Source organism: Lutjanus erythropterus, chromosome 9, assembly GCF_056507025.1.
Source record: "Lutjanus erythropterus isolate fLutEry1 chromosome 9, fLutEry1.hap2, whole genome shotgun sequence".
In the NCBI taxonomy this organism is placed as follows: Eukaryota; Metazoa; Chordata; class Actinopteri; order Lutjaniformes; family Lutjanidae; genus Lutjanus; species Lutjanus erythropterus.
In genome coordinates this window covers 21,754,830-21,781,481 of record NC_139325.1, presented here as the reverse complement: position 1 = coordinate 21,781,481, position 26,652 = coordinate 21,754,830, and the positions used below count along the sequence as shown (strand labels likewise).

Sequence of the window (26,652 nt, the reverse complement as noted above, 5' to 3'; positions counted from 1 at the left end):
GACTTAGAGTACATACAAATAAACAAAATTTGAGATGCTTTCAAATTCATAGTGTTGCAAATATGTATAACAAAGTTTTTTTTTGTTTTTTTTTAAGTGAAATTGAAAAAAGTTAAGATTGTGATTCTTACCACGTTTAAGTTGAGCAGTATCTGTTTGACACTCTGTATGGGTCTCAATGAAGCGCTTCACTCTTTAGATATGATCTTCACTTCCCTGCAAATACTTTGACAGATGAGGCCACCTCACACCTCAACTTCCTCACTCTACCAGTGGTCTGTCTTCATGTTCAACCCTCGGTTTCTCATCAGAATTAGTTTTATATTATTATTATATTGTGCATATCATTACTGATTCAACAAAATAACTTTTCTTTATATTTATGCACACAAATAAGCTTAGGTTAGGACTTAACAGTTTTAAATTTCAAAGGTCTACACACAAGCACTTTGTGGGTTTGTGTGTGCATGCATGTTTGTGTGTGTTTGTGTGTGTCTGTATGTGCGTGAGAGAGAGAGGGCGTGAGAGACGAAGACAAGTGGTGTACCAGGTCATTTCCTTGTTAAAGTCATTTGACGAAGCAGAGAATTTCAGGTCAGAATCAAGATACAAGGATTTTAAAAAAAAAGGTATTTACTGAAAACTTGAACAACAGATTCCCCTCAGGGACACAGACTGCTTTAACAGCCTTTACTCTGATGTTGTTCACAGGAGAATGAAGAAGACATTTATCTGTGATGAATCAATGATCATCACCATTCCCATTGGGAGTCTGACAGATGTTCGAGAGGGTCAACTGATGCCAGAAAAGTTCCAGTGTGTCTACAGAGATTCCTTCAAGGTCTTTGTCATCAATGGGAAACCTAAACCTCTTGGAGTAAGTTGTTTTTTTCTTTCATAGGTAGAGTCATGTCATCTTGTATTTTCTGCTTCAACACAAAAAATGCAACATCGTAATGAGTTTTTTTTCCCTGTTTTTATTAGGCAGCCCAGGCCATCGCTGGCGTGTTCATTGTCACTCTTGGTCTGATCTTCTCTCGCTCAAACAACCACCCATACGATATCCTGCTCAGAATCTACACTCTGTCCAGTGTTGTGGTAAATACAAAAACAAAACTACAAATTAAATTTTCTCTCATAAGTTATTCTGTGAAAAACAATAATAATTAAAGAAAATACAATTAGATTGACAGAAAACAGTATATCTATCTATATTTACAGCATGCATCTGTTCTTGTACCTACTTCCTTTTTCTGCTGTGACACTGAATTCTCTGTGCAGCCTCAACAAAGTTTTTTATATTATGTTGTTATGTTACGTTATGTTACATTATGTTATGTTATAATAATATAATATGATATAATATAATATAATATATTTTCAAATATATTTTCATACATTTTCTTTATAGCCTAATCAATTAATCATGAAAACAACTGGCAGATTATCTGACAATGTAAATAGTCATAATATAACATATTATATTATATAATTTAAATATTCAGTATTGTATTTTTGTGTATAATTAATCATTTACATGTTTTATCAACATCTTAGTATGTGGTTTCTGGTATGCTGTCGTTTGCCGCTGGACAGTCTCCAAACATGCATGTGGTAAGACAAAAGATCCAAAAAGTTCACTGTTTAGCATCAAAAGGCAAATTAACCCTTTAATTCAAAATTAATGACATGTGCCAACTGTATAGTATTATTTAGATAATATATCATATTTCTAACGTTTCTAATAGGAATTTATGTACCATCTTCTTTTGAATTCTTTACTCAAATTAACCCATTTAAATTTAATATCTAATTTGTTGTCAGCAAGAAGTCAATGAGAAATTAAAATGACTTCCAGATATAAGTGAGATTTTAATCATGTCTGCCATCCAGTTAGACTGTCTGAATTTTGTTTTTTCCATTACTTTTATTTGTAAACAAATGCTTGTATCTGACAAACATATCTTTAGATTATTGTCCAACAGGTAATGACGTGGAGATGAGTTCAAAGAAATGCACATTTGGATTTGAATAAGGTTGTTTACAATGATTTGTGTAAAGAATTCTATGTGATAATTTTAAAAGAAGGTTCAAAATTATTACAAGTTGTCTCATCCTGGTTTGTAAGAAAATGAATTAGAATTAGAAAGTTTTCCCTTTTTCTTTTGCTTCCTAATGATGCATCATTACTGTTTTTTTCACTGTGCAGACAAAGCTGTCCTTCTCCCTGAACATTATCGCTTTCTTCTGGTCGATCGCAGCAGTTTGTCTCTGTGCGTTTCATCTTCATTATTTTTCATATTCCTGGCACCGTGACCATCTAAAGGTAAACAACATTTCTCCTTCATGAACTAAACTCTGTGGCTTTTTGAAATGCAAAGCACACGTGTGTTCACCTACATCACTGTCTTTTTCATAGATCAGTGAAGGAATCTCTGGACTGATTATGTTTCTGCTGGTTACTGAAAAGCTCATTGCTGTTTTCTTGATCTACTGGTTGAGTAAAGCTATATGCAGAGAACAATTCAACACGCTGGTATGTCGATTTCTTGAAACACACAGCACAGATACTGTAAGCAGAATATTATTTGTAACTAACAGTGTTTTTTTTCTTTTTCTCTGCAGCCCATCATACTGCTGAAACAAGGAGACTGAATTCAAAGACGCAATGGAGTGAAAACTAACCACATACATGGTACCAATGTTGTATCAATGTCATACACCCCTCAACATACAGCATACAGTGTTTTTATTTCATAAGTATTTAAAAATATGCAAAAAACATCATATTGCATGTATAATTAGCAACTCCTAGGATAGAAATGACCTATTATGTTTGTAGAAACATATCATATATCCATGTTTATATTGCATAGTTTAATAATTTTACAACAGTATGTAAGAATTTATGTTTCCTCACTCCAAAGTTTTATTTGCCTTCTAGGTCCCAGAGAACATTGTTTTGTCTCTACTCCAGAATGTTTAGGTCATATTTTGAAATAGCAAATTATCAACCTTTTTAAGGCTGTAAGAGATCATCTTAGTGAAAGCTGATGCAGGTGATAATTAGTTCTGCTTGACTACCATGATGAATTTTGAAACTGAAGAGGACCAGCTGGTATTTAATTCATTTTAGATCGATTATTGATACCCATCTGTCTGTAAATGTGCATTATTTTTATTGTTCTTATCCACATTACTGTATAACTGGCATAGATGAGACATTCTTGAACTCTGGTTGAGAGTCAGAATAATCTTATTACTTAATTGCATTGCTTTTTGAATATTTTATCCATAAGGAATTTTGCTTTTTTTAATACATAGCCTAAATGCATATTTTTGTCACTGTTTCTTTTTTTTTTTTTTTTAATCTGATCATTTTACAGTGTCTTTTGTAAATAAATTTGTAACTTTGTTTCAGGCAAATAAACAGGGTTATTTTGTTTGCAGCAAACTCACACCCGTTCTACATCTAATTTATTGAACCGATCAGGGTTACTTTAGTACAAAATGTATTACTGGCCGTATAACTACAGTAGGTGACCTTTTTTTTACCCATATTTTGCTTCAATTTAGTGAAAATGAGGAAACTATATGTCCAGTAACTTTAAAATCTCTCCTGAACTACCAGAAACAACAGGAAAAGTAAATCTTCATAAAACTGGTGGCTGCTCTTCATGAAAAGTGATAGGGCCCCCTGCTGGGAGCTGAGGATGTTTTTGATTTTAGTGACATTTGAAGCCCTGAGCAACCACATGGGGGAGATAAATACACAGCAAGTAGACTCAACTAAACTTACTTTTCAGTGAAGGATGTATTCTAGGAAAAACATTCATCTGATATTCACACTAAGGAGCTGTTGTACCACACAGTTTTCAAGTTACCAGAAAGCTGTAGGATTAAATATGTTTAAACAGTAATACAGCAGGTCACAGCTTAAGAGCTGAGTTCATTAACTAGGTGGACATAGAATCAGTCATGCTGTAAAGTCCTTGCATTGAGGTCATGCTAAAAACAAACACAGCACCAGCACCTTTAAATTTTAATTATTATTGATAACATACATACATTCATACAGGAATTTGTAAAGGACACATGTGAACACACTGTACTAGACATTAATAAACATTAGCAGTTGTTGAAAGCATTAACATTGGGGGATTTTAACAAAAATAAAAATACAATAAAAGAAATTGATAAACAACTAAAAATAAATAAAAGAAGAGGAAGATCACGAGGTGCACAATCCAGTCCACCTTCTGGACATACAGGCCACCCAACATGTGCAGGCTCAATGTCAATAAAGAGTCATAACTAACCTTGTCCACAGATCAACGTGGCCTGCTAATAAGCTCCAGGGAGCACGTCCCTGGACGAGGTGGCCCATGGGAAAAAAAAGTCTCTTGTGTCTCAAGGGGGTTCATAGGGACATTCTAAGGGAAAACATCAAAACAAAAAATGAGAAACTTTTCCACAAATCTTCCTTGACTCTTAAAAATTCTCATATACTGACTTAGAGTACATACAAATAAACAAAATTTGAGATGCTTTCAAATTCATAGTGATGCAAATATGTATAACAAAGTTTTTTTTGTTTTTTTTTAAGTGAAATTCAAAAAAGTTAAGATTGTGATTCTTACCACGTTTAAGTTGAGCAGTATCTGTTTGACACTCTGTATGGGTCTCAATGAAGCGCTTCACTCTTTAGATATGATCTTCACTTCCCTGCAAATACTTTGACAGATGAGGCCACCTCACACCTCAACTTCCTCACTCTACCAGTGGTCTGTCTTCATGTTCAACCCTCCGTTTCTCATCAGAATTAGTTTTATATTATTATTATATTGTGCATATCATTACTGATTCAACAAAATCACTTTTCTTTATATTTATGCACCCAAATCAGCTTAGGTTAGGACTTAACAGTTTTAAATTTCAAAGGTCTACACACAAGCACTTTGTGGGTTTGTGTATGCATGCATGTTTGTGTGTGTTTGTGTGTGTCTGTATGTGCGTGAGAGAGAGAGGGCGTGAGAGACGAAGACAAGTGGTGTACCAGGTCATTTCCTTGTTAAAGTCATTTGACGAAGCAGAGAATTTCAGGTCAGAATCAAGATACAAGGATTTAAAAAAAAAAGGTATTTACTGAAAACTTGAACAACAGATTCCCCTCAGGGACACAGACTGCTTTAACAGCCTTTACTCTGATGTTGTTCACAGGAGAATGAAGAAGACATTTATCTGTGATGAATCAATGATCATCACCATTCCCATTGGGAGTCTGACAGATGTTCGAGAGGGTCAACTGATGCCAGAAAAGTTTCAGTGTGTCTACAGAGATTCCTTCAAGGTCTTTGTCATCAATGGGAAACCTAAACCTCTTGGAGTAAGTTGTTTTTTTCTTTCATAGGTAGAGTCATGTCATCTTGTATTTTCTGCTTCAACACAAAAAATGCAACATTGTAATGAGGTCTTTTCTTTCTGTTTTTATTAGGCAGCCCAGGCCATCGCTGGCGTGTTCATTGTCACTCTTGGTCTGATCTTCTCTCGCTCAAGCAACCACCCATACGATATCCCGCTCGGAATCTACACTCTGCCCTGTGTTGTGGTAAATACAAAAACAAAACTACAAATTTAATTTTCTCTCATAAGTTATTCTGTGAAAAACAATAATAATTAAAGAAAATACAATTAGACTGACAGAAAACAGTATATCTATCTATATTTACAGCATGCATCTGTTCTTGTACCTACTTCCTTTTTCTGTTGTGACACTGAATTCTCTGTGCAACCTCAACAAAGTTTTTTATATTATGTTGTTATGTTTTGTTATGTTATAATAATATAATATGATATAATATAATATAATATATTTTCAAATATATTTTCATACATTTTCTTTATAGCCTAATCAATTAATCATGAAAATAACTGGCAGATTATCTGACAGTGAAAATAGTCATAATATAACATATTATATTATATAATTTAAATATTCAATATTGTATTTTTGTGTACAATTAATCATTTACATGTTTTATCAACATCTTAGTATGTGGTTTCTGGTATGCTGTCGTTTGCCGCTGGACAGTCTCCAAACATGCATGTGGTAAGACAAAAGATCCAAAAAGTTCACTGTTTAGCATCAAAAGGCAAATTAACCCTTTAATTCAAAATTAATGACATGTGCCAACTTATTTTAGATAATATATCATATTTCTAATGTTTCTAATAGGAATTTATGTACCATCTTCTTTTGAATTCTTTACTCAAATTAACCCATTTAAATTTAATATCTAATTTGTTGTCAGCAAGAAGTCAATGAGAAATTAAAATGACTTCCAGATATAAGTGAGATTTTAATCATGTCTGACATCCAGTTAGACTGTCTGAATTTTGTTTTTTCCATTACTTTTATTTGTAAACAAATGCTTGTATCTGACAAACATATCTTTAGATTATTGTCCAACAGGTAATGACGTGGAGATGAGTTCAAAGAAATGCAAATTTGAATTTGAATAAGGTTGTTTACAATGATTTGTGTAAAGAATTCTATGTGATAATTTTAAAAGAAGGTTCAAAATTATTACAAGTTGTCTCATCCTGGTTTGTAAGAAAATGAATTAGAATTAGAAAGTTTTCCTTTTTTCTTTTGCTTCCTAATGATGCATCATTACTGTGTTTTTCACTGTGCAGACAAAGCTGTCCTTCTCCCTGAACATTATCGCTTTCTTCTGGTCGATCGCAGCAGTTTGTCTCTGTGCGTTTCATCTTCATTATTTTTCATATCCCTGGCGCCGTGACCATCTAAAGGTAAACAACATTTCTCCTTCATGAACTAACCTCTGTGGCTTTTTGAAATGCAAAGCACACGTGTGTTCACCTACATCACTGTCTTTTTCATAGGTCAATCAAGGAATCTCTGGAGTGATTATGTTTCTGCTGGTTACTGAAAAGCTCATTGCTGTTTTCTTGATCTACTGGTTGAGTAAAGCTATATGCAGAGAACAATTCAACACGCTGGTATGTCGATTTCTTGAAACACACAGCACAGATACTGTAAGCAGAATATTATTTGTAACTAACAGTGTTTTTTTTCTTTTTCTCTGCAGCCCATCATACTGCTGAAACAAGGAGACTGAATTCAAAGACGCAATGGAGTGAAAACTAACCACATACATGGTACCAATGTTGTATCAATGTCATACACCCCTCAACATACAGCATACAGTGTTTTTATTTCATAAGTATTTAAAAATATGCAAAAAACATCATATTGCATGTATAATTAGCAACTCCTAGGATAGAAATTACCTATTATGTTTGTAGAAACATATCACATATCCATGTTTATATTGCATAGTTTAATAATTTTACAACAGTATGTAAGAATTTATGTTTCCTCACTCCAAAGTTTTATTTGCCTTCTAGGTCCCAGAGAACATTGTTTTGTCTCTACTCCAGAATGTTTAGGTCATATTTTGAAATAGCAAATTATCAACCTTTTTAAGGCTGTAAGAGATCATCTTAGTGAAAGCTGATGCAGGTGATAATTAGTTCTGCTTGACTACCATGATGAATTTTGAAACTGAAGAGGACCAGCTGGTATTTAATTCATTTTAGATCGATTATTGATACCCATCTGTCTGTAAATGTGCATTATTTTTATTGTTCTTATCCACATTACTGTATAACTGGCATAGATGAACATTCTTGAACTCTGGTTGAGAGTCAGAATAATCTTATTACTTAATTGCATTGCTTTTTGAATATTTTATCCATAAGGAATTTTGCTTTTTTTAATACATAGCCTAAATGCATATTTTTGTCACTGTTTCTTTTCTTTTTTAATCTGATCATTTTACAGTGTCTTTTGTAAATAAATTTGTAACTTTGTTTCAGGCAAATAAAGAGGGTTATTTTGTTTGCAGCAAACTCACACCCGTTCTGCATCTAATTTATTGAACCGATCAGGGTTACTTTAGTACAAAATGTATTATTGGCCGTATAACTACAGTAGGTGACCTTTTTTTTTACCCATATTTTGCTTCAATTTAGTGAAAATGAGGAAACTATATGTCCAGTAACTTTAAAATCTCTCCTGAACTACCAGAAACAACAGGAAAAGTAAATCTTCATAAAACTGGTGGCTGCTCTTAATGAAAAGTGATAGGGCCCCCTGCTGGGAGCTGAGGATGTTTTTGATTTCAGTGACATGTGAAGCCCTGAGCAACCACATGGGGGAGATAAATACACAGCAAGTAGACTCAACTAAACTTACTTTTCAGTGAAGGATGTATTCTAGGAAAAACATTCATCTGATATTCACACTAAGGAGCTGTTGTACCACACAGTTTTCAAGTTACCAGAAAGCTGTAAACAGTAATACAGCAGGTCACAGCTTAAGAGCTGAGTTCATTAACTAGGTGGACATAGAATTCAGTCATGCTGTAAAGTCCTTGCATTGAGGTCACGCTAAAAACAAACACAGCACCAGCACCTTTTTTAAATTTTAATTATTATTGATAACATACATACATTCATACAGGAATTTGTAAAGGACACATGTGAACACACTGTACTAGACATTAATAAACATTATCAGTTGTTGAAAGCATTAACATTGTGGGATTTTAACAAAAATAAAAATACAATAAAAGAAATTGAAAAACAAATATAAATAAATAAAAGAAGAGGAAGATCATGAGGTGCACAATCCAGTCCACCTTCTGGACATACAGGCCACCCAACATGTGCAGGCTCAATGTCAATAAAGAGTCATAACTAACCTTGTCCACAGATCAACGTGGCCTGCTAATAAGCTCCAGGGAGCACGTCCCTGGACGAGGTGGCCCATGGGAAAAAAAAGTCTCTTGTGTCTCAAGGGGGTTCATAGGGACATTCCAAGGGAAAACATCAAAACAACAAAAAATTAGAAACTTTTCCACAAATCTTCCTTGACTCTTAAAAATTCTCATATACTGACTTAGAGTACATACAAATAAACAAAATTTGAGATGCTTTCAAATTCATAGTGTTGCAAATATGTATAACAAAGTTTTTTTTGTTTTTTTTTTAAGTGAAATTCAAAAAAGTTAAGATTGTGATTCTTACCACGTTTAAGTTGAGCAGTATCTGTTTGACACTCTGTATGGGTCTCAATGAAGCGCTTCACTCTTTAGATATGATCTTCACTTCCCTGCAAATACTTTGACAGATGAGGCCACCTCACACCTCAACTTCCTCACTCTACCAGTGGTCTGTCTTCATGTTCAACCCTCGGTTTCTCATCAGAATTAGTTTTATATTATTATTATATTCTGCATATGATTACTGATTCAACAAAATCACTTTTCTTTATATTTATGCACACAAATAAGCTTAGGTTAGGACTTAACAGTTTTAAATTTCAAAGGTCTACACACAAGCACTTTGTGGGTTTGTGTATGCATGCATGTTTGTGTGTGTTTGTGTGTGTCTGTATGTGCGTGAGAGAGAGAGGGCGTGAGAGACGAAGACAAGTGGTGTGCCAGGTCATTTCCTTGTTAAAGTCATTTGACGAAGCGGAGAATTTCAGGTCAGAATCAAGATACAAGGATTTAAAAAAAAAAGGTATTTACTGAAAACTTGAACAACAGATTCCCCTCAGGGACACAGACTGCTTTAACAGCCTTTACTCTGATGTTGTTCACAGGAGAATGAAGAAGACATTTATCTGTGATGAATCAATGATCATCACCATTCCCATTGGGAGTCTGACAGATGTTCGAGAGGGTCAACTGATGCCAGAAAAGTTTCAGTGTGTCTACAGAGATTCCTTCAAGGTCTTTGTCATCAATGGGAAACCTAAACCTCTTGGAGTAAGTTGATTTTTTTCTTTCATAGGTAGAGTCATGTCATCTTGTATTTTCTGCTTCAACACAAAAAAATGCAACATTGTAATGAGGTCTTTTCTTTCTGTTTTTATTAGGCAGCCCAGGCCATCGCTGGCGTGTTCATTGTCACTCTTGGTCTGATCTTCTCAAACAACCACCCAGACAATGTCCTGCTCAGAATCTACACTCTGCCCTGTGTTGTGGTAAATACAAAGACAAAACTACAAATTTAATTTTCTCTCATAAGTTATTCTGTGAAAAACAATTATAATTAAAGAAAATACAATTAGACTGACAGAAAATAGTATATCTATCTATATTTACAGCATGCATCTGTTCTTGTACCTACTTCCTTTTTCTGCTGTGACACTGAATTCTCTGTGCAGCCTCAACAAAGTTTTTTATATTATGTTGTTATGTTATGTTATAATAATATAATATGATATAATATAATATAATATATTTTCAAATATATTTTCATACATTTTCTTTATAGCCTAATCAATTAATCATGAAAATAACTGGCAGATTATCTGACAGTGAAAATAGTCATAATATAACATATTATATTATATAATTTAAATATTCAATATTGTATTTTTGTGTATAATTAATCATTTACATGTTTTATCAACATCTTAGTATGTGGTTTCTGGTATGCTGTCGTTTGCCGCTGGACAGTCTCCAAACATGCATGTGGTAAGACAAAAGATCCAAAAAGTTCACTGTTTAGCATCAAAAGGCAAATTAACCCTTTAATTCAAAATTAATGACATGTGCCAACTTATTTTAGATAATATATCATATTTCTAACGTTTCTAATAGGAATTTATGTCCCATCTTCTTTTGAATTCTTTACTCAAATTAACCCATTTAAATTTAATATCTAATTTGTTGTCAGCAAGAAGTCAATGACAAATTAAAATGACTTCCAGATATAAGTGAGATTTTAATCATGTCTGCCATCCAGTTAGACTGTCTGAATTTTGTTTTTTCCATTACTTTTATTTGTAAACAAATGCTTGTATCTGACAAACATATCTTTAGATTATTGCCCAACAGGTAATGACGTGGAGATGAGTTCAAAGAAATGCAAATTTGAATTTGAATAAGGTTGTTTACAATGAGTTGTGTAAAGAATTCTATGTGATAATTTTAAAAGAAGGTTCAAAATTATTACAAGTTGTCTCATCCTGGTTTGTAAGAAAATGAATTAGAATTAGAAAGTTTTCCCTTTTTCTTTTGCTTCCTAATGATGCATCATTACTGTGTTTTTCACTGTGCAGACAAAGCTGTCCTTCTCCCTGAACATTATCGCTTTCTTCTGGTCGATCGCAGCAATTTGTTTCTGTGCATTTGATCTTCATTATTTTTCATATTCCTGGCGCCGTGACTATCTAAAGGTAAACAACATTTCTCCTTCATAAACTAACCTCTGTGGCTTTTTGAAATGCAAAGCACACGTGTGTTCACCTACATCACTGTCTTTTTCATAGATCAGTGAAGGAATCTCTGGACTGATTATGTTTCTGCTGGTTATTGAAAAGCTCATAGCCGTTTTCTTGATCTACTGGTTGAGTAAAGCTATATGCAGAGAACAATTCAACACGCTGGTATGTCGATTTCTTGAAACACACAGCACAGATACTGTAAGCAGAATATTATTTGTAACTAACAGTGTTTTTTTCTTTCTCTCTGCAGCCCATCATACTGCTGAAACAAGGAGACTGAATTCAAAGACGCAATGGAGTGAAAACTAACCACATACATGGTACCAATGTTGTATCAATGTCATACACCCCTCAACATACAGCATACAGTGTTTTTATTTCATAAGTATTTAAAAATATGCAAAAAACATCATATTGCATGTATAATTAGCAACTCCTAGGATAGAAATGACCTATTATGTTTGTAGAAACATATCATATATCCATGTTTATATTGCATAGTTTAATAATTTTACAACAGTATATAAGAATTTATGTTTCCTCACTCCAAAGTTTTATTTGCCTTCTAGGTCCCAGAGAACATTGTTTTGTCTCTACTCCAGAATGTTTAGGTCATATTTTGAAATAGCAAATTATCAACCTTTTTAAGGCTGTAAGAGATCATCTTAGTGAAAGCTGATGCAGGTGATAATTAGTTCTGCTTGACTACCATGATGAATTTTGAAACTGAAGAGGACCAGCTGGTATTTAATTCATTTTAGATCGATTATTGATACCCATCTGTCTGTAAATGTGCATTATTTTTTATTGTTCTTATCCACATTACTGTATAACTGACATAGATGAGACATTCTTGAACTCTGGTTGAGAGTCAGAATAGGCTTATTACTTAATTGCATTGCTTTTTGAATATTTTATCCATAAGGAATTTTGCTTTTTTAATACATAGCCTAAATGCATATTTTTTTCACTTTCTTTTTTTTTATCTGATCATTTTTACAGTGTCTTTTGTAAATAAATTTGTAACTTTGTTTCAGGCAAATAAAGGGGGTTATTTTGTTTGCAGCAAACTTACACCCGTTCTGCATCTAATGTATTGAACCGATCAGGGTTACTTTAGTACAAAATGTATTACTGGTCATAGTAGGTGACCTTTTTTTACCCATATTTTACTTCAATTTAGTGAAAATGAGGAAACTATATGTCCAGTAACTTTAAAATCTCTCCTGAACTACCAGAAACAACAGGAAAAGTAAATCTTCATAAAACTGGTGGCTGCTCTTAATGAAAAGTGATAGGGCCCCCTCCTGGGAGCTGAGGATGTTTTTGATTTCAGTGACATGTGAAGCCCTGAGCAACCACATGGGGGAGATAAATACACAGCAAGTAGACTCAACTAAACTTACTTTTCAGTGAAGGATGTATTCTAGGAAAAACATCCATCTGATATTCACACTCAGGAGCTGTTGTACCACACAGTTTTCAAGTTACCAGAAAGCTGTAGGCTTAAATATGTTTAAACAGTAATACAGCAGGTCACAGCTTAAGAGCTGAGTTCATTAACTAGGCGGACATAGAAATCAATCATGCTGTAAAGTCCTTGCATTGAGGTCACGCTAAAAACAAACAGCACCAGCACCTTTAAATTTTAATTATTATTGATAACATACATACATTCATACAGGAATTTGTAAAGGACACATGTGAATACTAGACGTTAATAAACATTATCAGTTGTTGAAAGCATTAACATTGTGGGATTTTAACAAAAATAAAAATACAATAAAAGAAATTGATAAACAACTAAAAATAAATAAAAGAAGAGGAAGATCACGAGGTGCACAATCCAGTCCACCTTCTGGACATACAGGCCACCCAACATGTGCAGGCTCAGTGTCAATAAAGAGTCATAACTAACCTTGTCCACAGATCAACGTGGCCTGCTAATAAGCTCCAGGGAGCACGTCCCTGGACGAGGTGGCCCATGGGAAAAAAAAGTCTCTTGTGTCTCAAGGGGGTTCATAGGGACATTCTAAGGGAAAACATCAAAACAACTAATCTTCCTTGACTCTTAACGAGAAAGAATTTTTACGGAATGCAAAAAACAACTTTAAATAATCATAAGCCAAACATAAGAGCTTATTATTTATCTATTTGCTACGGAAGGGTTAATGTACAGTGGGCAGGTCGTTATTGTGAAATAAATCCTGACAGGATGACAATCATGACCTGGTCACTTTACATCATCCTACTTATTACATGGTTACTTACAAAAAAGTACTACTTTATGTGACGCAAATATTAGTCCGCAGAATGCTGCCATTGACCAATCAGAATCAAGTATTTAACGAAGCCGTGTAATAAAATAAATGTTATTTACCCCATTATTATATCAGATATAGAAGGATTTATCTGTGTAAAAAAAAGGTGGGACACAGGACATGAGAAGAAAGATTTGCCTGATACATCACAAAAGGAACAAGGGTCTACTCCACACTTAAAACTTCTTCCCAGAAAAATTGGGCAACCAGACCAGAAGCAGCAGCAGCACATGATGAAGGAGGGCATGCTGTGAACTCTTCCGCTTCGGGACACTCCCTGCAAACATGCACACCAATCAAAATCAAAAGTGAACGATTTCACACAAACTGTTTCTTCCCTTCTGTTAACCCCTCTGTCGCTCCCTCTGCTCAGCCTGTCACTTCTACGCGGAACAATCCTTGCTAGCTATGTGACATTTTATATTTATTTTAACTGTTTCCTGGTGGTGGTGGTGGTCGTTGCTGCCGCAGCTGTGCGTTGCCGATCACTTTCTCATGCTACCGTGAGGAGCTGCTGCTGCTGCTGCTGCTCTGCCGACTGCGTCCATCTATGGCGTCCGTGTATAGCGGATCTCACACCTTAAGCAAGGATGATGTGAATTACAGGATGCATTTCCGAATGATAAACGAGCAGCAGGTTGAAGATATCACCATAGAGTTTTTCTACAGGCCGCACACGATAACACTGCTGACATGCACCGTGCTCAGTTTGATGTATTTCGCCTTCACAAGGTGAGTCGTTAACCGCTAACGGTTAGTTAGCTCGCAGGGTTAGCCTAGCCTAGCTTAGCTGGCGCTCGGCTAACAGGAGCAGTGATGCTGCTGTGACAGTGCCAGGTAACACAGACACGTTAGCTAGCTGTTAGCTGCTCTGTAAAGGATTTTATCACTGAGAGGAATTTTACATCCACATAAAAGCATTGGAATAGTTTTCTGAATGATGACTGCCTACATTTTCTTGTTATTAGTTTTTCACCTTAACTAATAAAATGAATTAATGTGTTATGTAATGTTAGTTCAGGGATGGACACTGTTTCCCGTGTTGACATTAGCCACAACAATGTAACCAGCAAGGAAACGAGTCATAACATTTGAAGTGATTAAGTTATCCACTGCTTTACAAACCACAATTTACAAATCTAATTTAATGCAAACACTAATGTATTTGCAGTGTCTTTGAAACTTGACTACAAAACTGCAAAGATCATTCGATTATTAATCCATTTTTGCTCCATTTTACTGCTCTGATAATCGATTAATCTGCTTGACCTATTTTTGAAGAAAAAAGATAAAATTCTCCGATTTCAGCTTCCTCAATGTGAATATCTTTTTGGTTTCTTTTCTTCTTTATGAGAGTTAACTAAACATCTTTGGGCTGTGAGCAACTATTAATTAATCGTGAAAACAATCAACCCATAATTAACTATGAAAATAATCATTACTTGCGGCACTGCTTGAACATATGTGTGTAAATCATACACTACTTACAAAATGGGCTGTTTTAATATAGTTATACCTCAGTCTAACTGGTGATATTAACTAACTGTTCATTGGGAAATGTTTGTTCACCCTGCCTGCAGAGATGATGGGAATCCTGACAGTAATCTCTGGGTGGGGCTCATCCTGGTCATCTCTTTCTTCCTTGTCATCAGTGTTTTGGCATTTCCTAATGGTAAGCAAAAAAGGACACTAAAGTTATTATTTTGCTGTAGTTAAGCATGTTTGCATAGACCTCATTCAGCAACAAGGTGCTTCAGAAACAGTTGGCACGGTAAGTAATGACTGCTTTACAGGAGACCCTTAGGTAGAATAAGTAAACACCTCAGTGAGAATCTCATTATGAGAGGAATAACTAGAAAATACACTGTATAAACAAAATTTGAATCCTGGGGGAACAACCTCATTCAGTCTGGTTTCTCCATTGTCAGTTTCAGTTGCTATTGTTAGTTAACTCTCATCAGAGAGATTTTAGTTCCTTCTCAAAACCATATATCACATCTACCAGTGGGCATGTGAAAGGAAAAGGAAACGTTTTCCAGATGAAACAAATCTTGAGACAACGTCTGCCTTGGTCAAGCAAAATGAAGTATAGTTTAAATTCATACTGTAGGACAAATTCATACATGTGTACTTTCTATACCATTTGTACAGTCCACCCCCATGTGAAACAGTAATGAAAAAAAACTGATTTAATTGTTTAGGCATAATGTGAAATCTATTCCATCACCTGTCATAGATAATATCTTTGATATATCTTCCTCACTGTAGGTCCATTCACCAGACCACATCCAGCAATATGGCGAATAGTTTTTGGTGAGTATTGCTAATTGTTTACAAGGGGGAAAATGGTTTTTGTTTGGTTAGACCTCCTTTCTTCAATGTCATGTTTCCCTGCTATTCAGGTCTGAGTGTGCTCTACTTCCTGTTCCTGGTTTTCATCATCTTCCTCAACTGGCAGCAGGTGAAGCAGCTAATGTATTGGTTGGACCCAAACCTGCGTTATGCTAAGAGAGAGGCAGACATAATGGTGAGTGATGAAGGCTTATCTGGAAATAATCTTCAGACTGATTTACGTGCACCAGTTGTGTTCACCGACAGGGGATTATCAATCATTGTAATGAGGTTATCTGCGCTGCCGCTCTCTCTGCAGGAGTATGCTGTGAACTGCCATGTCATCACCTGGGAGAGGATCCTGAGCCATTTTGACATTTTTGCATTCAGCCATTTCTGGGGCTGGGGTATGAAGGCCCTGCTCATTCGAAGTTATGGCCTCTGCTGGACCATCAGTATCACCTGGGAGCTTACTGAGGTAAGGAAGCGAACATCAAATAAGGTTATCACACTAGCAACCTGTGACCTGGCACTTTGTCTACCTCTCGCTCTCATTCTGTCACTTTATAATGGGAACATTTTAAGGTCAACTAAGCTGGTGATGTAAGTTGTTTATCTGGTGAAAATTGATGGGTTTGTCCATCCACAATCGTTTTATGTAACATTCATTGACTTTTATTTTAGGCTGAAAGGTTCACAGTTATTCAAATATGATGAAGACTCTCACAGCCTTCTAATCATCTGTTCTCACAGCTATTCTTCATGCATCTGCTGCCTAACTTTGCTGAGTGCTGGTGGGACCAGGTGATTCTGGACATTCTGCTGTGCAATGGTGGAGGCATCTGGCTTGGCATGACTGTTTGCCGCTTTTTGGAGATGAGGACCTACCACTGGGCCAGTATTAAGTACGGAAGTGAACAACAACTGTGTTACAATTTTACAGAACAAAAACATGCCCATTTTCTAAGCCATTTATAGGTTGTGAAAAGGGATGTGGGGTTTATATTGTGAGCTCAGTTTCAGAGCAGTGGGCTTTTGTTTTCAGGATAGTGGGCTTAGCTTTACTTTGACAGACAATTAACAGTTGTAAACTGCTGATCAACTTACTGTGTAGGATTCCTTGTAACTGCCAAAATATAATGCCCTTGTCTTGCATGCATAGGTTGTAGGTTAAGTGTCCCCTGCAGCCTGAGCATAGAGTCTGGGGAGGAGTGGGCCAGGGAAACGATTTGCCTCAGCCATAGATTGTATATTAGATAGGGATTCAACCTTTATTATATATCATCTATGGCTCCAACTTGCTATTTGGACTGCAGTTGTCATTTGTGAAGGCTAGGGTCTTACATATTTCTTCTTTAAGTTTTTTTTAAAAATATTTAATTGGTAACTTTTATCCATGTTATAAAAGTGTGACTTGTGTGTAATATTTAAGAAATAAGGTCAGTCAGAATAAGATATTCAGACAAGTAAACACTATGTAATACATTAATTTTGATTCTGCTCTTTTATAACTGATGAAATCCATTCCACTCAAATAAGGCATTTTAGTTGCCACTGCACTTAAAATGCATAAATTGTTGTTTTGAAACATGATCTCACAAGTTCATCAAGCAGGAGTGGACCTGAATGATTAATGTGATGGCATTGCTTTCATCTGGCTTTGTCCACTGCACTACCATAATGCTTATTGTAAATCTATCTGCAAGTCTTTGTAATCCTTCTCCTGTGTGCTTCCCATCCAGGGACATCCACACCACCACGGGGAAGATCAAACGAGCCGTGTTACAGTTCACCCCCGCGAGCTGGACCTATGTACGCTGGCTTGACCCGAAGTCTTCCCTGCAGCGTGTAATGGGCGTCTATCTGTTTATGATCATCTGGCAGGTGGGTCAGTCCTCTCTTGCTGACTGATGTGACTAAGTGCTGACTAGTCGGGGATCATCCTGTGTGCTCTGCGTGCTAATTCCAGGGTAATCTAATTGCTTCCTCCGCTGTTGTAATCTAAAACCTGTCTCACATGGATCCATATAATGAGTGTCCTACTGTCCACACATTAACTGCTAATCCTATAAGAGTGAAAGACCGGCTGGATTACTCAGAGGCAATTTATGGTATTGAAAAAAAACTGGATGGAGAACTTGAGTAAGCTCCATTGGTCACAGAGTCAACTATAGCTGCCAAATTTCTGACCACTGGGCTGCTATGGTGATGAAAGCTGCTGTTTGTCTCATTTTTGTGTGGTGATGAAACAACACCGTCCTCCCTGCTCCCTCAGTTAGCTCTCTTGAGGCTTTAAATAGTAATTACCAGTCTTTGAGAATTAGTTGAAGAGATGTGGGGCAGCTCAGCTCTACTTAGCGTGGTGACAGTTTAGCTGCTCACTGGGTTCATCCGCACAGGCTCCAGGCCAAATGAGTGAATAGCATGGCAGTAGGCCTCCCTCTCATTATCTCCCAGTGCAGCTGAGAGGGGCTTAGACAAAGTGTCCCCCAAAATGAACTGCTTGTATTGTTGCCAATTTGTTAATCCAAGTGTGACTTGCATTGTAAAAGAATGTTTGTTAGTGTCCTAACCTCAACTCAAAGTGGCTGCAATAAGAGACATTTTTATAAAATGATCTGTATACTGTACATGGTCAGATTATAAAAATAGAGTGGAAAAAATAAAAACATAACATTATTTACCTGGAAATTTCCTAGATGTAATCAAGGAAGGCCCAGGTTTCATTAATTAAGGGAGTTACACCAGGGGAATATACTGCATTTTTCTTTAACAATGGACTGGTGGCACAGCAGACATTTTGACTTGTCACAACAGGAAAAACACAGTTGGACTTACTAGCAGTAATTATGGCTCATTTCAATTAAGTGTCCCAGTAATGGTGATAGTGAGCCAGCATGCACAATAGAAGGACCTCTGTTAATCAGTTTTCTGCCGCCAGGCCATTGATAGTTCTATCTACGCATTTAACTGAAGAACTGTTTGACCTTTTCAGTGCATCTGCCTGTAATAAAGCGCTAGCCTCATTGCCAGAAGACGTTACTCACAGCACACATTTTGACATGTCGAACACAGGTGTAACTAATAACATTGATAATGGCTGCATTCCTCATCGGCAGGCCTTTTCCTGGGCCCTGCCTTTGTGTAGTCTCACTGGTATGGCTAACTGGCACCTGTTAATGGAACAGAGATATGGTTAGGGCTGAGCGGTTAATGGAAATTTTTATCAAAATTGCAATTTGGCTTACTGCAATTTTCAAATTGCAGGAGCCGCAATATTTGCAAAAGGCGAAATGTCTGTCAAAATATCATTTTAAATTAAAGGTGAAATATGTAACACCCCAGTGCTCAAAAATGAGTCCTGCAGTCCAAACAGCAAGTTGCAGACATAGACGGTATGTTAAATAGGTCTGAACTGTTTCATTGCCACCCCTCCTAATTAGACTCAAAGCAGGTTGCCTGCAGGTTGCAGGGACATTGAACCTACAGGAATGCAGGAAAAGTGCAACATATTTTGACAGTGACTAAGCCTGAAAACAAAAGCCCACTGCTCTGAAAATACACATTCTGGAGTTTTGAGTTCAGCCACTGCCTGTGTTACTGCCTGCCAGACTCCATTAACATATTGCTAAATTTTACAGTTATTAACATTGATTCCTTCTAAAACATTATTAATTATTTCTTACAATGCATAAACAGACACTTACTTATTCTGTGATCATTTGGTATTAATGTTAACTTTAGGTAAAGTGATTAAATGTAAAATAAGCAGTGTGCGGAATCACACATACCAAAAAAAACCAGAGACTTTCCAGTGTTTCAATTTAGCATATTTTCCTTAATCTCTGATAACATATCACAGTCATTTTATGATTTGGATCAGTAAATACATGACATATTTCTCCTTTAATAATGGCTTCATTCCTTGTAGGTGGGTCAGTTCCAGGGCTGTGTTTTGGTGTGGTCTTATTGCCATTGCTAATTGCCGCATTTTAATGAAACTGAGCTGTCATTAAATGTCACTGAACAACAGTGCTCATGCAAGACAAAAATCAACTCATGGTAGGAAAAATTTAATATAATAAAAAGTTTTAGAAATTAGATATTGTCTTACTAAAAGGTTTTACTGTCTTTGTGAAATCTGGTTTATACAATCAAAGGCCACATAGAAACTGTACAGGAACTGTACTGTAATTCCTGTCAGATTACACAGAGATTATGTGTAATTAAATAAAGCCACAAAACAATTCCTCACTTATCCTATGACTTGCTTACATTTTGCAGTGTTATGATAACAATAGCTGACACAAAATGAGCACCCTGACTCAGTTTGACCTGAATGGAATGGAACCTTGATTAGTATCATTGGTAAAAACCTGTGTTACTCTAATGTTTCATGACAAAATGGCTGTTAAAAGATCTATTTCAAGATCCTGGTATTGTGACTCACTGTTACACTGTCATGGCTTCCTTGGACACTTGAAAAGACTAGAGCCATCATTCATTTTCAGGATTTAAAACTTCATTGTCCATTAATGCTGGCAATAAAAGAAATGTGTCTTTCACTGCTGCAGGGCACATATAGAGATACAATACATACTACATACTACTCATAAGAACATCATATTCACATAAAGAAATGTAAAATGCTGAGCACTAACAGGAGTTGAAGATTAAGTTATATAGTTGTCAAGTTGCAGTTAAAAATTAAATTGTTGTATGCTAGCTCAGCTCAGTGAGTCCATAGGTTCCTTGTGCTATTAATAACTTTTGCTTTTCCTACAATGACAAGTCAAAATGTCTGTTGTGAAAAAGGCCTGTGAAATTAAAAGTATGGCGCAGTCCATAAGTAGTAGAACAGTGACACAGTTTTCATTGTGTTAGCTCTGTGCACTGGAGTTGATGCCGTCTTGCAGCTTTAAGGCTGTTGAAGTGGCCTGGCATCGCCAGACTAATTTGAATTTGAAATGATCTTCCAAAGAAAATGCAAACATGATCTCGGCACATTTGTCTGGTTTTCAGGCTAGTGTTGAAGGACACTCCATCCTAATTGGGAGGACACTGGTAGGAATAGATGCTAATTTCTAACAGTGTAGGAGACCACCATAAATATTCATTTTGACTATCAATATTAGCAAAGAAAATGGAACCAAACACAAAATATGAATACTTTACACTTTACATCTAATTTTTGGCCCCTTCAATTCAGGGACTATGTATAAAAAGTGCTAATGTTCCGACACTCCCAGTTGTGTTTAAATACAGATCCAAAACAGTAAAAATGGGTTTCTGTCCTATTTCTCTGTTTACACAGTAGCTAGTAGACACGAAAATCTTTATCCTCTCCTGTCTGTTTCCCTCTTTGTCCGTAGCTAACAGAGTTGAACACATTCTTCCTCAAGCACATTTTTGTCTTTCCTGCAAGCCATGCTCTCAGCTGGTGTCGGATCCTGTTCATTGGTATCATCACAGCTCCAACAGTCAGGTAAAAACACAAAATTCAGCTTTATTACAAGCTTAGTGGTGCCTAGAAACCAATAATGCCAGATTTTGTTTGGATATTATACTTTGCTACATGCTTACATATTTGTAGGTGAAATTTGTTCATGTTTGCATTGTGTTTTTTTGTTTTTTTTTAGGCAGTATTATGCATACCTTACAGACACACAGTGTAAGAGAGTTGGGACCCAGTGCTGGGTGTTTGGGTAAGTTAAGTTAACCTAAGCTGTAAACCTGACTTACGTTGATTTTCCTTTCAAGAAAGACCCTCAACGTCAGTTTTTCTACAACATACGTGTGTGTGTGTGTGTGTGTGTGTGTGAACTGCAGTGTACCTGTGGTGTGTGTATCAAGTAGCTATAAACAGTGAGGGCAGATAAGGGAGGTGATGTTAACTGATCTACCAGGGTAATACATCTCACTAAGCAAATGTTACTGTGTTCAGGTCAGTGAGCAGAGCACTGCTCTCAGGAGAAAGCTACATGCAGCCATGTTTGTTTTGTGAAAGTTTACTGCAGGTTATTCAGAGATTTCACTTGTGTGTGTTGGTTTTTCTCCCCTTATTCACAGGGCAATAGCCTTTCTGGAGGCCTTGGCATGCATCAAGTTTGGACAGGACTTATTCTCAAAAACACAGATCCTCTATGTGATCCTCTGGCTACTGTGCTTGGTAAGATCAGGATCACAGCACTGCTGCATTTGTGTGTCACAATGAATTTCTTTGGTCTTCTGCAATAGAAGGCTCATCATGCTTTAACATATATTAAATCATGTGCCTTAACTTTGCTAGCAACACATCACAGTTTCTGTGCTGTAAGGTATTTATTGACTGGTTGATTTTCCATGAATCGTGAAACTGTTTGACCTGTTTTTAGGCCTTCATTACATTCCTGTGCCTGTATGGAATGGTGTGGTTTGCTGAAAATTACGGACCACGAGAAAAGGTATGTTTATGGCTTTAAAAGTACAGTATGTCATTTAGTTGATAACAGAAAGTATTTACTGTTTATCTTTATCATGTTTGTTTAAAACCCTGAGGCAATGACAGTTCACACACCTGCACAAGTCCTTAAAAACAAAAGCCCCCTTTGCACATGTTATGTAAATATGGTGGCAAATTTACAAGTTGGTCACATGTTAGAATAAGCGCCTGACGCACTTTTATGTCAAAGTCACCCATTTTACCAGGTTGACCTTGACACTTAGAAACACTCAAACACATCTTGTTCACCTTATTAAGAGGAGGTCAAACAAAACAAACAAAAACATTAAATGCCACAAAACATCCACAAAAATGCTTTACAGACAGCATGTGAGAAAGTATGATTTGATTCATTTTTCAAACTTAATGCCTCTTCTATGGTTGTGTGCTGTTGGTCAGTAGGCAGCTGGGATTCTATTTAATAAGTTACTGATGAGAAAATGCATTGGAGGATTAAATATGAAAATGAGGGAGGGTGTCCCTCACGATGGTCATTTTAATAAGGCTGTAACGGTAAAATAAGTTTTGAAATCCATCATAGATGCAGCCTGAGAACACCCAGAACCCTCTTCTTCTTTGATATCATTACTTTTTGATTTTATGCTCACTAATACATTTCTTCATAAAAAACACAACTTTTGCTACATTTATGCCATGCATCCATACTACTCCCTAAAGCAGAGATTTTTGGAAATGCTGCTGACCCCGTTTTAGTTTGAAGACTCTTGGATGTCTTGTTAACTTTCGTTAACAAGACATCCTTGTTTGCTTTCTGATTCGGTGTCGTCAGTCATGATGTGTCATTCCCTGACTCCTCATGCCGCCTGAACCTTTTTCCAGAAGAAAACAAACAACATCAGCCTTGAATACCAGAAGTTAATTCAACATGGATAATGAAATTATAGCTGAACAGTTCCACATTAGCTGATCCAAGAAACGAAATCACTTTTTACCATTGCTGTTCTTCCCGTCCATAGTATTTTCTACAACTAAGCAACCAACTGCAAAATAGACAATTGGCTTCCTGTTTACACCACCACATGCATGCGCAGTGTGTGCGACTGGTCATGGGATATGATTTTTCAGGCGTGTTAGTATGGACAGAGTTTATTTCTGAGAAGAGCTAAAACGCTTGTTTGGACATAGACTGTTTTAAACCTTTTAGTGTGGCTGTACCCTTCAACCCACCGCTGGTTCCAGCAGTGGAAATTGTCCTCCCTCTCGTGTGTCAAGTGCCAAATATTTCACTAGCATATTGGCTTTCTGTAAATGTTCTGTCATGTCTGAATAAATTGGTGAAGATCCTTTACATAACAAGAAGTCACTTCCTCTGAAGCTCAGTGAAGCAGTGTTGCATGTTCCATATATATATGTCCCTTAAAGATTCTTATCACTCAGTGTGAATTCTGTACAGGGTCAGTTAGCTGCAGTGTGTTACTTGTCCAGTGTATGGTATGTGTGTGTCATGTGTTTGACCTCTTCTCCTTTCTCAGAGCCTCTCAGAATGTGAAGACAGTAATTACACAGAATCTCCTGACTACATGTCAGAAGGATTTAAAGGTACAGTGACTTTACTGTTATTGATCAACCACATAAAAAGACTCATAAAAGTATACATTCATCTTCATCATCCTGTAAAAGGCTGCCCCCTAGTGGTTGGAATGGTGTTTCACTCATGCTGTAGATTTGCAAAGTTCAGTTGCATCTTTTTATAAACTCATTTCCAAGTGTTTGACCATCACGTTCCAGGAGAGACAGAGGTGGGTGGTGACAGCCCTACAACCAGACGTAGAGGGAAGGGCTCTGGAAAGACCAAATCTATTAACGGCCTGGACAGCCAGTAGGAGACGGAGCTAGAGGCCGGTGGGCGACTCCTGAACTCACTCCAAGGAGCCGGGCGTGAAGGATCACAGAGTGAAAAGGGGGTGAAAGATACAACCACTTCCTGGTGTAATTGAAGTATAGAAAGCCCCCACCCACAGCAGAGGGAGTAGAGACAGTAAAGGAAGTGGATGAACAGGTCCATGCAGTGTTATTAGGAGTGAACAGAGGCTTGGACTACAGAGATGCACACTTAACTGTGTGCTGTAGTCATAAAAAAAAGCTCCTAAACCACTGATCACAGGTTTGTGTGTGTGTGTGTGTGCGTGCGTGTGCACACGCACGTGTGCGTATGCGGTGGGAACAAAAACTGCCGATTCTAGATGTGACTGCATGATCATTGTAGCTGATAAACTATAATTTGCAAACATTTATCCTACAATACAGTATATCATTGATGGTTAATGTACATGTGACTGGTTTACACCAGCCTTAACTCCAGTACTGTATGTTGGTTCAACACATGTCAATGTTAAAAAGCCATTATGTAGAATTTATCACATTAATTGGAGCCTCTATGTTTATAGCACAGAAAAGGCTGAAGTCTTTTTATTATTAGCATCTCTTATTGATTGTCTGTTTTCGTCATAGATATTCACACCTGTTTTGTGGGCAGGATTTCAATGCAAGACAGCTTTAGCTTGGTATCAACGGAGGTTTGTGTTTGACCTGGAACAAAGCAAAGCACACAGTTTAAGCACTTTCCAGAATGTTTTTTTCTTGCAAATACTGTACATTTTGTAATGTTTGAGTATTTTGTGAATCATTGTGACCTTGAGTGATTTTACTCTCCTGTCCATCTGTGGCTGCTATCACTTTTTTTTTTTTTTTTACTGTACTGATAACAGAGGGCAATTATTCAAATTCCTGCATGTGTTGTCAGGCTTTACCTGGCTTTTTTTTTTTTGCTGTTGACCTTCTTGTTAGTGCATATATTGCATTTGCATGGCTGTGTCAAATCAAATCAAGTGTTTTAGTAGGAAAATGTTACAAGAGTAGTAATCAGAACTTTATATTACACCGCACACCAGGACACCAGTATTGTACTTTTTATGTCTTTCACTGTCATTGTAACATTTTAATTTATCCCTTAGTGCCTGTTTGCATGTTTTTTTTATTCTCAGTTTGTACTAATACTAAATTTGGGCTTTTTGTGTTTGATTTCTTCTGTGCTTCGAGTGCTTTACTAAAGGTTTATTTTCATTTGCTCTGTCAGCTTCATCTCAGTACAGATATATCCCCTCATAATCCTCGACAATCCAGACATTGACCTCTGTGGAATGGACCTTGCTCCTTTATTACAGTAGACACTATAAATGGTACATTGTCTCTGGATTTAGATGTCATTTGCCAAAAGCAATTCTGTTGAAAATTACTTGTGCTGTTCTTTTTCACTGTGAAATAATGAAACATTAAAATGTTTTACATTTCCTCTTAAACTCTTTGTGAGTTGTTACTAGAGGCATTTGCTGTGTTTAGTTTTTGAAACATAGCAGCAACACCACACTTTCACCCTACTGTCAACAATAAATGCCTTTATTACTCATTAAATGAATTATTTTTCTACTTCCTGTCACATTAATGTAAGTAGGAGGCTGTTTAACAATAGGAAAATCATGAATGACCTTGCTCGACCCCTGAAGAGCGCCCCACTGCAGCAAAGCAGTACTGGATTGGCTGACTCAACCACGGCCCGTCTCGGATCAGATTTCACACAGTCTGCACACCATGGAACTCAGACAGAAATAGCTGCCTCATGCTGACCTATAACAACATGTTTCTGAAGGTACCATTGATGTTCTCTGGGAAAAGAGCAGCAAAAAAATGAACAGAAGTGAGAGAGGTATATCCAAAAAGAGTTCTTGGCAGTTGTCACCTGACAGAGAGTATTCAGGCACACTGTAAAACTTAAATTATTTAATTAAAAAAAAAAAGTTAATGTCAGGCTACCTGCACCTATTAAGTAGAATGAGCTTGAAAAGAAGAGTTGGTTACTTTTTAATGATTCTAAACAAATGGAATTTTCTAATAAACACCTTTACAAAAAGCAATAATAAACAATAAATATTTTGTTATCTAAAGGCATTAATTATGAAGCGGGAAATAAAACAAAGCATATAGCTGAAAGTACAGTTACACAGGAGAGAGACTAAACTTAAGACCGCAGAGATTCAATTAGAAGCTACAAAAGCACAGAGACTTTTAAAAACATCTTTCTGTCTGCTTTACTGCACATGTGAGTTGAGCATTGGCTTTCCAGCACACATCAGACAGAAAAAAACAGACAAAACTGTCTACCAGCAGTGGAGAAA

At 36.5% G+C, this 26,652-nt stretch overlaps 3 protein-coding genes across 3 annotated transcripts; all 3 read left to right on the top strand.

Annotated features, from left to right (window-relative positions):
* The first annotated feature begins 4,949 nt into the window (after window positions 1-4,949).
* On the top strand, window positions 4,950-8,271 carry LOC146321418 (membrane-spanning 4-domains subfamily A member 4A-like). The gene is made up of 7 exons (XM_084725680.1): window positions 4,950-5,138; window positions 5,221-5,386; window positions 5,495-5,608; window positions 6,053-6,109; window positions 6,697-6,813; window positions 6,907-7,023; window positions 7,113-8,271. Exons 2-7 carry the CDS (start codon window positions 5,225-5,227, stop codon window positions 7,140-7,142), a joined length of 597 nt encoding a protein of 198 aa, XP_084581806.1. The 5' UTR covers window positions 4,950-5,138; window positions 5,221-5,224; the 3' UTR covers window positions 7,143-8,271.
* Window positions 8,272-9,619: 1,348 nt separating this feature from the next.
* On the top strand, window positions 9,620-12,396 carry LOC146321417 (membrane-spanning 4-domains subfamily A member 4A-like). Its single transcript, XM_084725679.1, has 6 exons — window positions 9,620-9,860; window positions 9,971-10,078; window positions 10,518-10,574; window positions 11,162-11,278; window positions 11,372-11,488; window positions 11,577-12,396. Exons 1-6 carry the CDS (start codon window positions 9,699-9,701, stop codon window positions 11,604-11,606), a joined length of 591 nt encoding a protein of 196 aa, XP_084581805.1. The 5' UTR covers window positions 9,620-9,698; the 3' UTR covers window positions 11,607-12,396.
* A 1,479-nt stretch (window positions 12,397-13,875) lies between these two features.
* ptdss1a (phosphatidylserine synthase 1a) lies at window positions 13,876-25,779 on the top strand. The gene is made up of 13 exons (XM_084726563.1): window positions 13,876-14,379; window positions 15,228-15,319; window positions 15,916-15,960; window positions 16,050-16,174; window positions 16,298-16,456; window positions 16,732-16,883; window positions 17,721-17,862; window positions 21,351-21,463; window positions 21,618-21,683; window positions 22,048-22,147; window positions 22,353-22,421; window positions 23,953-24,019; window positions 24,209-25,779. The coding sequence occupies exons 1-13, from the start codon at window positions 14,198-14,200 to the stop codon at window positions 24,301-24,303; spliced, it is 1,407 nt and encodes a 468-aa protein (XP_084582689.1). The 5' UTR covers window positions 13,876-14,197; the 3' UTR covers window positions 24,304-25,779.
* Window positions 25,780-26,652: the final 873 nt, after the last annotated feature.